The sequence below is a fragment of the Mus caroli genome, unplaced genomic scaffold (genome assembly GCF_978045245.1).
Source record: "Mus caroli unplaced genomic scaffold, Mus_caroli_1 scaffold_8, whole genome shotgun sequence".
NCBI classification, from domain to species: Eukaryota; Metazoa; Chordata; class Mammalia; order Rodentia; family Muridae; genus Mus; species Mus caroli.
This window is the reverse complement of record NW_028227263.1, coordinates 48,238,529-48,255,002: the sequence shown is the minus strand read 5'-3', so window position 1 is coordinate 48,255,002 and position 16,474 is coordinate 48,238,529. Positions and strand designations below refer to the sequence as shown.

Below are 16,474 nucleotides of genomic sequence, written 5' to 3'. Positions count from 1 at the left end.
GCCAATGTGTTGGCCTCAGGACCCTGCCAATTGGTTTTTATAAGCTTAGTCATCTAATGGTGCCATTAACGAGCCTGATGGCTAGGTGTTTTCCCATTAAATTCTCACAGTTATTAGCCCCACTTAGGCAATGGCAGACCTGAACCTCAGGGAGATGCCCCAGGTCACAAAATTAGTAAACAGCAGAACCAGGATCCAGACCTACCGAACTATGCTGGTTCTATCTATTTTGTGTTGGGCCTCTCCTCCTCCTCCTTCTCCTCTCCTGGCTTTCAGGAAAAGGACATCACTGTAGGCCCCTTGATCTGATGTCCAACCTCTACTTAAATTCCCTTGTAACTGGGAACTCATTCCTTCCAGGGATAGCCCCATCCCTTCTACTTGTCAGAATCAGAACCCATTCTACCTAGCTCTGCAGAGCTCTATGTCCCTCACCAATGCCCAGGAACAGAATCTTCTCTGCACAGGTCAGTAACACCATCATTACTGTTCCTGAGTAATAGTGTTACAGTGTTTCCCGGGTGAAATTCATAATGATCATCAGGGGTTTTTTTTCCTTCCTCCCTCCCTTCCTTCCTTCCTTCCTTCCTTCCTTCCTTCCTTCCTTCCTTCCTTCCTTTTCTTCCTCTTCTTCTCCTCCTCCTCCTCCTTTTCCTTCTCTTCCTCCTTCCTTTCTTCCTTTCCTCCTCCTCTTCTTCTTTAATCATTTTGGCTGGCCGTGGACTCCCAAGTTCAAATGTTTCCTCCATCTCAGCCTAATAAATGCTGGAACTATAGGTGTTGCTGTGTCTGAATGTGAACTGTGCCCACATAGGCTCATGTGTTTAAACAGGTGGTGTCCATCAGATGGTGCTGTTTTGGCAGGTTGTAGAATTTTCAGGAGGTGAAGCCTCAAAGGAGGAAGTAAGTCATTTAAGGAAGGCCTTGAGATTTTACAACCCCACCCCTGTCCACTCTGTGCTTCTTAACTGTGGACTCAGTGTGGCTAGGAACCTTGTGTGTCCTTTCTCAAACTATAAGTCAAAAACTCCCTTTTCTAAGTAGCAACTGTCATAGTAATGATACAGAAAATTGTATCACTAATACAGAAAATTGGTATCATGAGTAGGGTTTTTGTTATAATAAACCTGAGCAAGTCATTTGGAATTGCTTTGCAAGAGGAATGTGGGAGAACTTGGGGCTATGGACTATAGAACCTTCTTCTAGAAAGGTGTAGACAGAGCTCAAAGGGACATTGTGATGGGAGTTTAGAGGATGAGAACACCAAAGGACTAAGTTGTTCAATAGGGCAACTTCCAAGACAGGATCTAATAGTAGCCAGGCTCTGTCGTGGCTACTGCTCACTGCTCTTGTCAGGCCTACAGTGAGAGGAGGAACAGAGGAGCAGAGAGATATGAAAATGTGTAGTTTGGTGGTGGGAAGGAGGGAGCTTAAAGTTGCAGGCAAGACCAGTGCAAGAGCAGTTGTTATTGACAGGAGTATCCCCATCAAAGAGAGAATCTAGTACTGTGCCTTGGGATGATTTAAAAAGAAGATTCTCAAAAGGCAAGACCTTGCCCATCAGAAGAGCCATCCTATGGGAATGCAAACTCCTTTCCAAAGAGAGAACCTGAGCCTAGAACGTTGGAGAAGGGGTTTTTAGCTTGCTTCCTTGTTGCTCCGATAAAAACCAAAGCCAAAGGCAGCTTGGAGGGTGTAGTGGCTATTCCTGGTTGTCAACTTGACTATATTTGGAATGAACTTCAATCCAGAATTGGAAGGCTCACCAGTGACCCTTATCTGGAGGCTTGGAGATAGAAGTGTCTGATCTGGATCTTGGTATGGAGATCTTGAGGCATAGTGGCTATGGATTCCAGAAGATTAAGTCTCTGAGTTCAAGGTCATCTGGGATTAATGGTGTAGTGGAACACACCTTTAATCTGGGCTACACCTTCTGCTGGAGACAATATAAGGACATTGGAAGAAGGGAGTCTTGCTCTTGCTCCTTCGCCTGCTTGCTGTGTGAGACTGAGTAACTGCTAGATCCTTGGACTTCCATTCACAGCTACTACTGAACCATTGTTGGGAATTGGGCTGCAGACTGTAAGTCATCAATAAATGCCTTTACTATATAGAGACTATCCATAAGTTCTGTGACTCTAGAGAACCCTGAGTAATACAGAGGGGAAAGGGTTTATTTCGTCTTACTCTTTCAGGGCGTAATTCATCATGGACGGAAGTCAGAGCAGGAACCTAGTGGTAGGAAGGACGGAAGTCAGAGCAGGAACCTAGTGGTAGGAACTGAAGCAGAGACCATAGGTGACTGTTGCTTGCCGATGTTGCTAGATCATAGACTGTTGCTTGCCGATGTGTTCCTTGCTTCTACTCAGCTGACTTGCACAACACAGGACCACCTGCCCAGTGTACTACCACCCACAGTGGGGTAGGCTCTCCTCTATCAATTTAGCAGTCAAGAAACGCCCTACAGAGATACCCACAGGCAAATCTGATGGCATAGCTTCCTCAATGGATGTTCTGTCTTCCTAGGTGTGCCAAGGGGACAACCAATTAGTCATGATAAAGGGGCTCTCTGCTAAAAACAAACAAACAAGCAACAGTCTAAGAATGTATTTTTTCATATTCAGCCACCAAAACATACAGAACCCACTACAGCTTTGGTCCAGGGGGATAAAGCTACATCCTGAGCTGAAAGCAGAACTTGGCAATGTTGTTCGCCTGGTACTAGATGTTCAGGCATGGGACAAAGAATGAAGGGCATCATGGAGGTTTGCCCTAAGATTTCAGAAGGTCCTCCCCAACCCCTGGGCTCAGGCAATGCATGGCAGTTCTGCAAGGAGGTCCTAAGTATCCTCAGCATTAAGCTGGAAATGTGAAGTCTAAATTACAATGGAGACCGTAGGATACTGGAGGTGCCTGGACATGGGGCATCTACCAAGGAAAGCTGCAGGCATGAGATGAACGAAGCCAACCCAGGAGAGAGGCTATATGTGTTGCAGGTAGCGGAGCTAAAGAGGCAGCCTACCCAAATTCTTTGGAGCCCAGATGACTCCATCACAAGCCCCAAATACTAGACATAGAATTTCAGGCTTTGGTATCTGCCCTGATGGATTTTGGTTTTGCTTTGATCTGATCTTTCTTTGCCATCCTTGATTCCTTCCATTTGGAATGGAAATTTTACTCTAGGCCACTGTATGTTGGAAATATGTGACTTGTACCATTATTGTTGTTGTTGTTGTTGTACAGAGGCTCACAGTTAAGGGACAACCTCAACTCTCAGAAAAGATGTTGGGACTGTTAAAGACTATGAGGACTTTTGAAGTTGGAATAACTACGTTTTACATTGTGAGATGGTCATGAGCTTTGGAGAACCGGAAGTAGAATGCTGTGGTTTACATGTGAAACGCCCCTCACTGGTGCATGTGCCTGATCACTCAGTCCTCAGCTGATGGCATTATTTGGAAGGCTGTAGGGCCTTCGGGAGGTAAAGCCTCACTACAGGAAGTGGATCACTCAGGGTGGGCCTTGAGGTTTGATAGCCTGACCTCATTTCCTGTCCACTCTCTGCTTCCTGATACTGTGGCTACAAGATGACCAGCCACTCATGTTCCTACCACCACCTTCCATAATGCACTATATCTCTTCTTAAACTATAAGCCAACACAAACCCTTCCTGCCTAAAGTTGCTTCTTGCCAGGTATTTGGTAGCAGTAAGAAAAGTAATAATGGTGCGTTATTGTACCTGAACTAGTATCCTTTTTTTTTTTAACTCCCAGCAACCAACTTGCCAATCTATTATTGAAGAGGGTGAAGGAGATGACTTGGTGGATTAAACACTTGCTAGGCAAGCATGAGGACCTCAGTTCGAGTCCCCAGAACCTGTGTGAAACTGGGTGCAACCGTATGTAATGGCGTACTCTTGCACCGAGACGGGGAGTGGAGACAAGGGGATCCCCAGATGCAAGTTCATCAACCCGCTGTATAAGTGATGGACAGTGAGGGACACTGTCTCAAATAAGGTGGAAGATGAGGACAGACATCCAAGGTTAGACTGAGATTTCCACACACACCACAACATGGACGTGCCCCAATCATACAACATATATTTACATATACTAAAATACAACCTGCAGAGAGCCCCCTCAACATGTGGAGTGGTCCAACACAGCGGCTCTTAGTGCCTGGTTTCTTTAGGTGAGACGACATGGGAGCCATGTTAACTGGTTCCACAAAGCGATTTCAGGCCCGGGATCCAGAATGCAAGAAGCTGGGGTCTGGAGAGATGGTTCAACAGCTAAGAGCACTGGCTGCTCTTCCAAAGGCCCTGGGTTCAATTCCCAACACACACATGGTGTTTCACAACTGTCTGTAACTTCAGTTCTGAGAATCTGACACAAACCTTCCACAAACACACATGTAGGCAAAAGCACCAATCACATCAAATAAAAATAGATTATATAAAAAAGATCGAAATGTTAGAAACAAAACACCAACAACAAAAACAAACGGATTTAAAAAAATAAATTTAAAAAAAATGCAAGGAGTCCAATTAGAAATCCAGGACTTACAGTTAGGCTGGGTAAGGTGATGCACGCCTGTGACTTCAGTGTCTCAGGAGACTGAGGCAGGAAGATTGAAAGACCAGTCAGGGGATGGAGAGACAGCTCTGTCACCAAAGTGTTTGTTGTGTGATAATGAGAACCTCCTATCTGATTCCCATCAAGAAAGAAAACAAACCATGAACAATGGCCTGTGCCTAAAGTCCCACCCCTGGGGAAGCGGAGACTAACTAGCAAGTCCCTGGAGTCCAATGGCCAACAGAACAGAAGAGGGGAGCACCAGGCTCAGAGAGCAACCCTGCCTCAGGAAACAGAGTGGCGAACAACTGAGGAATACAGTAACTTGGATCTCTCCCTTCTACGTGCACATGCACACGAATACACACGCATGCACATGTGCATGCACACGCACACAGAGTTCACACTCAGCCATGCTGGATTACACAGTGACACTGACTCAGAAATAAGCAAGCAGCTTCTCGTTTGGAGCAGCTGCTAGTGCCCTGCACAAAGAATGAAAAGTGAACTTGTACTTCACAGAGTCAGATGGCATGCCAAGCCAGCACGGGGGACAGAATGTCCTTAATTCTTTATTACTGGACATTAGAAGCCAGCTGAGGCTGGAGATGGGGCTCAGTGGGGCAGCACGTGCTTGGCGTGCACAGGTTTGGCTTCTAGCCCTGGGAAAAAGGAAAGAAAAACTAAAAAATGTCTAAGGTGGTATCCTAGCTACTTTTGTACTGCAGTGAAGGGGCACCATGGCCTAGACCAAAACCAACTTACAGAGTTTATTGGAGGTTTGCAGGCCCAGATAGTTAGAGTCCATGACCACCACGGTGGGTAGCATGGTCTGGAGCAGTAGTGGAGAACTTACATCCTTATCCACAAGCAGGAGACAGACAGACAGAGACAGATGAGAGAGAGAGAGAGAGAGAGAGAGAGAACTGAGAATGTGTAGACTTGTAAGCTCAGCGCTCATGCCCAGTGGCGCATTCCTGCACCAAACCTCTTCCTCCATCTTTTAATCCTTCCAAACAGCTCCACCAATGAGGACCAATTTCTCAAACATGTGAGTCTATGAGGTCTGTCCTCATTCAAACCACCACAGTAAGTATGCTGGCCCCTTCCTTCCCTATCGTCCCAGTTGAGGTAGGAGAGTCGCCTCAAGTGTATGGCCAGCCTGAGCTATACAGTGAAACTCTGGCGGTAGAAAGATAGATAGATAGATAGATAGATAGATAGATAGATAGATAGATAGATAGATGATAGATAGATAGACAGACATTGGAAGCACTGCCCTTCACAAACTCCAGGAAGCAGTTTAAGAACAGAGAGGCTGCCTGTGCAGAGGAAGTCTGACAGATAGCTAAGGAACAAAGAGGTTGCTTTGTTCCCTACAAGGCAGGTGGAGAGGTGTGGGAAGACGTGGAGAACTGAGTGGCGGAGCAGCGAAGGGGGGGGTGATATTTCTTTAACTAAATCTTTAAAAAAATGTATTACTGAGATACAATTTACCTATCGTAAGATTCACCGTTTAGAGACTGGGGAGGGAGTGTAGATCGGTGTTAGAGAACTTTAGCTTAGTGTGAGCAAGGCCCAACCCTAAATGATAGTTCTTTCAAGTATAAAATCCAGTGGTCTAGTATCTTTACACTGTACAGCCATCACTGAAAGCAAACTCAGAACATGTTCTTTACTCCAAAAGAAAGTGCTCACCCTCAGTCATGCCCCGGGCGACAGCTAATGACTCTGTCATCTTGGACTTGCCTGCCGTGGGTGTTTCATAATGGAATCATACAACATGTGGCTTTTGTTTCTGCACTCTTTCACTTAGCCTTCTGTTGTCATGTTAGAGCATGAATCGGGACTTTATCCCTGTTTAGGGTTGGATAATAGCCCATTGTGCAGATATGCAGATTTTGCATAGCGTTCATTTGCTGATGAGTGCCCGGGCCTTTCACCCTTTTTTGGCTACTGTGAATAATGACACTGTGCACTGTTGCAGGGTATTCACCAGTGAAGACTGTTTGGACATGGGTTTAAGCCAACAGCGCGTCTATATTAGCCAGACAGTGCATACACTGATGTATGGGATCCCAACAGAGTACCAAGCCTTTCTCAGGGGGAGCTTTAAGCACAAAAGCCCTACCCTGGGTTGACACACTTCAGTTAACAAGAACAGTTAGCCAGAAACAGAACTCCAGAAGCCAAAAGCAAGGTTAAGACATTTAGAGACTTTCCCAGAACTATGGGATTGATGAATTCAGTTTTGGCGGGTGATGCTGACGATGTGGTGAGGTTTACAGCCTGAATGGTTCTTCCATCATGGAGTCAGTTGTGCTAAGGTCTCAGGGCCTGCTAAGTCTGGGGCCCTGTTACATGCACATCTGCATAAAAGTTTCTGGGAGGATTCGAGTTTTCTGCTCTCACAGGACTGCCTAGAGGTTTGAATTGTGATTCCAGGGAAAGCTGTGTGGTTTCGTTGGTCTGTGGTTTTGGTGTTGACAGCAGCACATGTTCTCACGTGACAACAGACCACAGCCTCAGCATGGCAAGGCCATGTTCTCACATGACAACAGACCGCAGCCACAGTGTCACACATTTGACTTTGATTTTTACTTATCTGTTTTTATTATTATTTTATGTGTATGGGTGTTTTGCCTACATGTATGTCTGTGAAACACATGCATGCCTTGTGCCTTTGGAGGCCAGAAGACAGTGTTAGATCCCCTGAAACTGGAGTTATAGATAGTTCTGAGCTAGGTGCTGGGAATTCAACCCAGGTCCTCTGCAAAGAGCAGCCAGTACTCTTAACTGCTGAGCTGTCTCCCCAACCACCAACACATTCAACCCAAGACCAGTTGTATAGGTCTGTGGTGCACAAACATATACACAGATGAAACACTTGTACATATAAAACTTAAACATAAAGAAAATACTTTTTAAAATTCTATCTGGTGGGGGACAAGTCTGGAGGTCAAAGGCCAACTTACAAGAATTGGTTTTCTCCTTCTGCCATATAGGACCCGGGGACTGAACTCATGTCATCAGGTTTGGTAGCAAGTCCCTTTATATGCTGAGTCAGGGTTTCATGTATATAGTCTACTGTAACTTTAAATTTTCCATGTAGCTGAGAGAGGCACTGAACTCTGGCTCTCCTGCTTCCCCACCGAACAGTTGGGATTACAGCTATGCGCTGCCACACCTGCTTGGATTTTATTTGGTTTATTTGGGGTTTTTTTGATACATAAATGCTCTGTATGGATGTACACCTGCATGCCAGACGGGGCATCAGATCTCTTTATAGATGGCCTAAGCCACCACATGGTTGCTGAGAATTGAACTCAGGACTTCTGGAAGAACAGTCGGTGTTCTTAACCGCCGAACCATCTCCCCAGCACCCTTATTTGTTATTTTAAGAGTCTCCCTGTGTAGCACTGTCTGACCTTGAACTCTGTCTCCTGCCTCAGCCTCTCAAGTACTAATATGGCAATTGTGTACCAGGTGTGTACACCACACCCTGGCAGTGATGTTTAACTCCTGAAGAACTCACACACTGCTTCTCAAAGCGCTGATAGGCCACACTGGAGTGGGGATCCCTATCCATGTCCCTGTCTTTGGCAGACGAAAGCATCCACAGTGTCTCTCTAGTCTGGACTCTGACACTGCTCTGTGTGAGTAGCTCAGTACTAGAATTAAGTGGCTTATGGGGTGCTGAGAGTATCCATGTGGGCCTTAATGGCTGTCAGGGAGAGGTGGATCTGGTGTCACTTGAGGGTTGGGGATAGTAAGGCTTACTCAAAGAGGAAGCCTTTAAATCCCCTGAATGGAAAGCCAAAGACACTGGATAAAGTATTAACTAGTTCACAACATGGGTCCCTGGGACATAAAGGTGAGCTGGTATCAGGGGTCCTGCTCGTTGGAGTCCCAGCACCCTGGCAGCTGTTCCCATCTCTGGGGGCAGATGTGTGTGTCAGGGACTTCTATGTCCCTCATGAGCTTCCAGAGTCTCCCCTCACATTATGCCCACCTTTTAGGAATTAATTTTACCTTACTTGAAACCCAAGGACACTTCCTCCCACCAATCCTGACAAGGCCCCAAGTCCCTCCCAATCCTGAGGGGTCTTAGACCCCTCCTCTTCTTCCTTCTATAGGTGGGGCTTCCTGGTCACCATCTCCCCCCTGTCCCCATCCTTCCTTTTGCTTCAGCTTAGCCCCCTGCCCCAGCAGCCAAGGGCCATGGGAAAATCTCCACTTGGTCTTTACTCTGCTTATAAGTCTTGAGGGCAAGAATAAAGAGCAAGGATATTTTGAAAACTAATGTCATCAGCATCCTTGGGAGCACATCTGCATCCATGGGAGCACTGAGGTCAATCTGGAAAGATCTCTTTTGCATTGAGGGAAGCTGTTGGTCATTCACAGGTGGGTGGGATGCAAGCTGGGGATGGGCAGCCTACAGTAGCCAGGATTAGTCTGAAATGACTGTCCCAGGGTGGAGGAGGGGCCTTTCTCTGGAAGACATTGTTAGGATGTTGATTTAATGCTGAAGATTGGCAGTTCCTCAAGCACTATAGGGCGAAGGGAGGGCCGGTCCAGTAGCAGACACTATAAAGATAACAACCAACCAAAGTGCTGTCTGTCTCCTCCTGCGAGCTTCAGGCTGGCCTCTGGCCTCTGCAGCTCTCTGCTCAGGGGGTGAATAACCAGCAGGTGTGGGGGCTGCTCAGAGCTCAGGAACAGGCAGGAGACGGGGTACTTAGTCCCCGATGCTCTGTAGACCCTTGTGATCTTGAAGAAGTCTCTTCTCTACCTGGACATCGGTCCTCACCCTAGCTGCACGGATACCACAGCAGTCTGATAGTTCCTGTTTCTGGCGCCAAGAATCCAGTGAATCAGAGGTTTAGCTGTAACCTGATGACATGCTGTCTCTAGACGTTAATTTACATATTTAAAGACATCTTAAAACATATTACTGCTCTTGTCTGTGTCTTCTTATACTCAGTCCCAAGTACATTGGATTTTATTATACTGACGTTTTACAATGTTTTGTTTTGTTTTTGGAGACTTGCTCTGTACCCCAGACTGGCCTAGACTTTAGGCAATCCTCCTGCCTCAGCTTGAGCGCTGGGCTTACAAAGCATGAGTTTGGGACCAGTCTGGGCAACAGGGCAAGACCCTGTCTCAAAACACTGAAATAAACAAATGAAACCAAAACAAAGTGACATCCACAAAGCAATAGCAAACTTTTCTTGATGTCTTGATATTGAAACTACATTTATTTTATATAATTATTTTGCATCTGGGAAAGGATGTATTTTCTTACTAATTTAATCAATTATCTATCTGTGTGTGGGGTCTCTGTGCAGCCTAACAGTTCTCAAGAAGGTATTCTGCCCCCTAAAGGAATGTTTTGGAATATGTAGAGAAAAAATTTGATATGCCCAAGCTATACTTATTTTAATGTGTTTTTCTTTTGTTTAAATTTTATATGAAATTAAGCAATATATTGATTTTTTTTTTAAAAAAAGTATGATTACATCATGTAAGAGTACATCATGTAAGAGCTTTATTCCAAGGGTGACATCCTTATAGAAAGACCTAGAAAAGCAACACTTGGAATTCCAGGGCAGGAGATGAGGAATTCGGGGCCATTCTCAGCTAGGAACCCAATTGTGGGCAAGCCTGGGCCTTGAGAGATCATGTCTTAGATAAATACATATTTTAAAAAGAGGGTGTTAATTTGATTTCGCTGTAAATTTCCGAGGCTTAACAAAATTAAAATTGTGTATGTACCCGAGTGAGTTAATGAACATCACATGACCCTAGTGATTCCCCCAAGCCAGAGGACAGCATTAGATCCAAGAACAGGAATTCTAGATGTTTTTGAGCCACCATGTAGGTTCTGGGAACTGAACCCTGGTCTTCTAGCTGTATGACCTCTTAAGCATGGAACCACCATTCCTGACCCTTCTAAGACACAACGAAACAAAAACACCCCCCAATCGTCACACATTTATTTGTGTATATCTGCTGTCTGGATGAACGAACTCAAGTGTCTTTAACTGCTGAGCCATCTTTCCATCCCCAACTTCTGAGACTTTAAAAAATAATTTTGGGGGTTATGGTGGAGCTCATTTATAATCCCAGGAATTGGGAGCCAGTGGCAGAAAAACAAATCAGTATTTCAAAGCCTTTCTCAACTCAACATGAATTCCAGGGAAGCCTAGGTTTGCCTTTTCCCTCTCCTTTTGAACAGGGTCTTGTAGTAGTTTTAGCCCAGGCTTAGAACTCGGGGCCCTGCGCCTCAGCCTCCGGAGGGCTAGGGTTTTGGCATGTATCATCACACCCTTCTAGGGGATATCATACTTACGTAGGATTTTTGAATCTATCATCGTGAGTCAGGAACGTCTTTCTTTTTCCAACTCCTGAGGTTCTTGGGAAGTCAGATTATACTAGGCTTTTCAAAGGAGTCGGGGCACTCAAGTGTGGTCTTTCCCTGAGGGTACTGGGTGCAGAGTGAGGGCGGGTGACCCGAGGTATGATCCAGCTCCCAGCCACTAGTCTAATGGAGCCTGGTGCTCCATGCCTTTCTGGACTCCACTTGGAATTGACCACCCAGAAACCTCAGCCCAGTTGGCCAGCCTAGCACCAGCAAGGAGAGATGGACCGTGGGTCAGGTGTGCCCTCTGGTGGTACATGGGCAGGGAGGTGGCACCTGGAAGATATGCTTGATCTTCCAGGTGACTTCAGGTGGTGCTGGGGTTCCCTGGACCCAGTGGCCTTTCCTGTTCTTGGACGCTAGAGTAATCCAGCCTCAGAGATGAGTGAGCAGACCCCAGAGTCACATAGCACACCTAAATCTGTTGCCTTCTCACCTTCCTAAACACAGAATGCCAGACTCTTAATACCTTTACCCCCAAAATGGAGACAACCTTCTGCCAGGGAACTGAGAACAAGGCATCAAAGCAGGGAATTCGGAATTAATGATGCTCAATTGTCCGAAATAAGAGCTGGCATCAGGACTGTTGAGAAGAAAGCACGTTTGTCACGTGTTCATTTCCTTCATTTATTATTGTTTATCTCACACATTTATGTGTGGCATCATGGAAGACAGAACCAATGGTCCTCCAAAGATGTCCACACCCTGATCTCTGAAACCTGTGACTAAATTAGGTTACATGTGAACGACATGATGATCAATAATAGACCTAGTGATCTGGCTTTACAACATGAAGAGATTAGCTGGGCATGGAGACAAATCTACAGTCTACCCTTGGGGAGGTGAAGGCAGGAGGTTCTGGAATTCAGGATGATGCTTGACTACACATAAAGTTTCAGGGCAGCCTGGGCTACCTGAGTCTGTCTCAACAAACAGACGGGAAGCTAAGTCTGGACTGTCAGGTGGACCCGGGTTTTAGCTCCAGGGAAGGAGAGTTGAGGATGGAGGAGAAAGAAGAGTCAGAGAGAAATTTGGCTGTAGGGAAATGGAGCGATTTCTGGTTTTGAAAAACCTCCCCTTCTAGAAGCTAGGGAATGAGGGAGGGGTTCTCCCCCATAGAATACTAGGAAAGAAAGCAGTTTTACCAGCATCTTGACATTAGCCTAGTGGTGAGACCTGTGTTGTCAGAGAACTACAGGATACGCGGGCTTGTTCCTAGGCTTCGAGAGTTAATGAGGATTTGTTATAGCAGCAACAGGAAACTAATATAATGTTCTCACGGATGGCCACTGTCCACTCAGACGTGCACTTCCTAAAGCATTGGGGAGGCAAGGCTGTAGCTACTGGGACTTCACAGGGCTACAGAAAAATGGCTGTGAAGGTCTTCCCTCTGCTGCCCTTAAGGTCCTTTGCTTTTTGCTGACCCCACAAGAGCCCTGGAGCATGGTAGAAACGAGGCTGCCAGACACCCCTTTAGTTCTGAGTGTAAACTGACCTCTGAACAGCGCTGCACTTGAAAGCTGACATTGATCTTGGCCTCCATGCCTCTCTTGCTGCCCACGAAGAATGGAAGATAGAAGACAGATGCCCTGAAAGGCTGCTGTGTGAGGATGGACAGATAGATTGTCCCAGCCCAGAGGTCTTGGAGTCGACTTAAAACAAGAAAAACGCCACCTGCATGTTTGAAGCCACTCTTGATTAATAGAACCAGAATCCCTGAAGTTGAGGTCAGGAACATGTGTTTCCAGATCCGTCCTCAAGGGGACATCAGTGTGCATCGGAGTTCAGTTCTCCTTCGGCCTTGGGAGATCCTGCAACCTGTTTGTGGCTACAGTGCAGCGCTGGGTTGTGCAGCGCCTTCCACATGAGCAGCATCTCATAAGGCGCGAAGCGGTGCACCAGCAGCAGCTCGCGGTATATGCAGGGATCCAAGGATAAGCGCTGCACACTGGGCAGCTGCACGCCGAAGGGCCGGATGCCCTCGTGGCTGCTGGGCGCCAGGCCGGCCTGCTGTAGACACATGCCCATGTAGGCATCGTCGATGGGGAAGAGCGGGACGTGGTGTGCGGCGCTGCGCAGGTTGCGGACCGTGTGGCGGGACAGAAGGAAGCCGCCGCCGCTGCAGTACACAGGGTAGGCTACACCCGGGAAGATCTGTGGGGGCACGAAGTACTTGCTCCCGCTTTCGCGAATGGGCACAGAACCAACCATGAGCTGCCCGGTGAAGAGATGCTGCTCGGGCGACTGCACCTCTAGGAAGCTCAGTACGTTGGCCGTGTGCACGAAGACGTCGTCGTCGCAGCTGAGCAGGAAGCTCACGCCCGGGCAGTGCTCCGCTGTCCAGTCCAGCAGGTGCAGGTGCTTGAGTGTGAGGTTGAGGAAGGTGTCACTGAAGTCCCACTGCAGCACATCGCCGTACTCGCGCGCCTCCAGGCTCAGCAGATCGGCCAGCTGAGGCTCGCGAGCCGCCTCCTCGGGAGGGGAGGTCCCCACCAGGAAGAGGCGACGCACCTGCCGGCCACTATAGCTGCGCTCCTGGCCCCACGTGCGCCGAATCAGCTCGCGCCGCTCGTAGTGCGCAGGCGACGACTTCACGGCCAGCAGCAAGAAGACGCCGTGGGGGCCCGCGCACTTGTGCGGCGCGTCCCACAGTTGCGGAAAGCGGCGGCAGTGGCGGTAGCGCAGGAAGTCTTGGATCCTAGCAGGCAGCAGCTGGAAGCCAGTCAGGAGGTTCACGGAGTCGTTGGCCACGCAGGGGGGCACCTGGAAGAGCGGCGAACGCTGCACCACAGCTGCCAAAGACCGGCGAGTAGCCACAGGACCGTTGGCTTTCTCCTGCCTGTGCTCCTGGAGGAACCACTGGTTCAGCACCACGAAAGTCACACCCACTAGAAAGAAAGCCAGTGTCTTGGGACTCTTGAACCTGCGGCTGCTGGGCAAAGCCATCTGGGGGATGGGGGGGCGGGGGCGGGAGGGAGTCACAGATGAGTCAGGAATCTTTTATATCAGAGGAATCCTTCCTTATTCCTATCAGGTCTCTCCCAGCATCTGAATTAGGCCTGTAGTCTCTCAGCACATGAGAAAGAATGAAGAGGCAGGAGGATTCAGGTTTCAGATCATGCTTTGATACTTAGTGAGTTCAAGGCTAAACTGAGACCTTGCTTTAAAAACCAACCAACCAACCAACCATAACCCAACCGACTAACCAACCAAAAATCCCAACAAGACAAAACAAACCAACAGGGCCTGGTTCCGTTGGTATAATATTATCTAGCATAAAAGAGGTCCTGGTTTGTGTTCCCCACACTATATAAACTGGATACGGTGGCTCAGATCTATAATCCCAGCCTTCAGAGAGGCTGCGGCAGGAGAATAACTGAACTAAAACAGAATAAGGAATGGGGGTGAGGTGGGGTCCAAATTCCTGAGGATAGTGAACGTGTTAAGTCTCCCAAGCTGAGAGTGTGCTCACCGTCACAGCTGTGTGTATCATGGCTAATGCATACCCCCTAGATGTCCCCCAGGATGACAGACACGTGTTCAGAGTCAGTCTCTGTCTTGCTGCGAGCTTCCACCCAGCCTTTCTCTGTCCCTGGTACCACTATTCCCCATTTTGCTCAACCAGAGTATCTCCTCCCCACAATCTGTTGATTCTGCATTGTACAGTTCTCACTGGTATATCCCTTCCTCTCCATCTCTGTCCAGTTGGATCCAGCACAGGCTGGGAGGACAATACTGTGTAAGCCAAACCCTTTCTTCCCCAGGTTGCTTTTGGTCCTGATGTTTCATCACAGCAACAGTAACATTGACTGAGACACTTTCTTACAGGAAGGGCCAGCTGCCACTCCCTGTTTGAGGCGGTAAGAGTAAACTTTGAACTTTGCTCTCTCACCTGGCCATCTGAAATGCCTCTTCCTGCCCTGGAATTTTGTCCTGTGCCGTTTGCTAACCTGCACTGATCTCACCTGCCTTAATTCCTCTTCTTGTGGTACACTTGGAAGAGGTGAAACCCTGAGAAAGCTTCAGTGGCAGTCAAAGGAGGGCAGGCAAACTGTCAATCATTCCCCTCTGCCTCCCCATCTAGCCCACCAGCACATCTGGGGCAGGGATGGAATCTATTCTTCACCATTGTAGCCTGAGGGAACAGTGTGGTGAAAGCTGTTTACCCAGGTTCAAATCTTCTGCTACTTTGCAGCTGCATGGGTTAAGCAAGCAGACATAGGCTTGTTTTCATACCTAAGGTTTTTGTTTGCTTGTTTGTTTTTTAACTTTTGAGACATGGTCTCACTCTGTAGTCTAGAGTAGTTTCAGACTCTGGATCTTTGGGTCTCAGCCTGCCAAGCAAGTGTTGAAATTAAGGGTATATGCCACGGGGAATCAAACCACAGCTCTTGCACACACTGAGCAAGTGCAGTGCCACTGAGTTACTTACCTAGCCCTCTTAGGACTTTTAGTGATAAGTAAATAGTAATATATTCAGAGAATTCAGTACAGAAGCCAGGGGTGGAAGCTCATGTCTATAATCCCTGACTCAAGGAGGCTGAGCAGGATATGAGTTCAGAGCCAGCCTAGGCTGTATAGTGAAACTCAAAGAGGGCCAGTGAAGGCACTTAGTGGAGTAAGGTGCTTGCCACTAAGCCCAGTGACCTGAGTTATCTCCCTGTGATCCACATGGACTCCCAGAGACTTCCCTCAGGCCTTGACATCCGTGCTATGGCATAAACAATAGTGACAGCAGTAAATAAGTTTTAAAAACCAAAATGAAAATAATAAGATAGTACTTGGCAAGTCAGTAATGCTAAATTAGTATATGTTAGCTAGTAGGACTGTCAAGTGCTAAAGAATGTTCTAGAACATGTGCTCGTTCTCTGTTTTCAGAAAGTAGCTTGCGATGCTGGGTGTTACTGGAAGGGACTGTGTCCTAGCACTTGTGTATTACAGTCCATACAGTGTCCAGCTCGGAATGAGCACCAAGCAGGTGCTCAGGGCAGAGTGGTAGCAGTTAGTCACCCGACAAGTAGAGAACTGTGCGTACACAGTGGCACGGCTGAGCACAGTTAGGAAAGCCAGCTGCAGATTTCCACTGTTGCTCAGTCCTGCCTCGGTGCTGGTGCATTAGAGGAGGACAGGGACACATGGTGCCAATGTCACTGTCAGCTACTCAGTGCATACGCCTGTGTCTAGCAAATTTGGGTCAGTGTTTTTATTTCAATTTCCTTTCTTTCTCCCTTCCACCCCTCTCCAATGCTTCTACTCTTGCTCCTCCCTCCTTCCCTTCCTTTTTCCTTCCTTCCTTCCTTCCTTCCTTCCTTCCTTCCTTCCTTCCTTCCTTCCCTCCTCCTCCCCCTTTTCTTCTGACCAGGTCTTAAGTACTCCAGCCTGGCCTTCAAACTCTCATATCCAAGGATAACCTTGAACTTCTGATCCCCCTGCCTCTACCTTCCAGGTGCTGGAATTACAGGTATATAGCACCATGCCC

At 47.5% G+C, this 16,474-nt stretch overlaps 1 protein-coding gene across 1 annotated transcript; it reads right to left on the bottom strand.

Moving 5' to 3' along the window:
• Window positions 1-12,598: 12,598 nt before the first annotated feature.
• B3gnt6 (UDP-GlcNAc:betaGal beta-1,3-N-acetylglucosaminyltransferase 6) lies at window positions 12,599-13,941 on the bottom strand. The gene has a single exon (XM_021169184.2). It carries the CDS (start codon window positions 13,939-13,941, stop codon window positions 12,763-12,765), a length of 1,179 nt encoding a protein of 392 aa, XP_021024843.1. The 3' UTR covers window positions 12,599-12,762.
• Window positions 13,942-16,474: the final 2,533 nt, after the last annotated feature.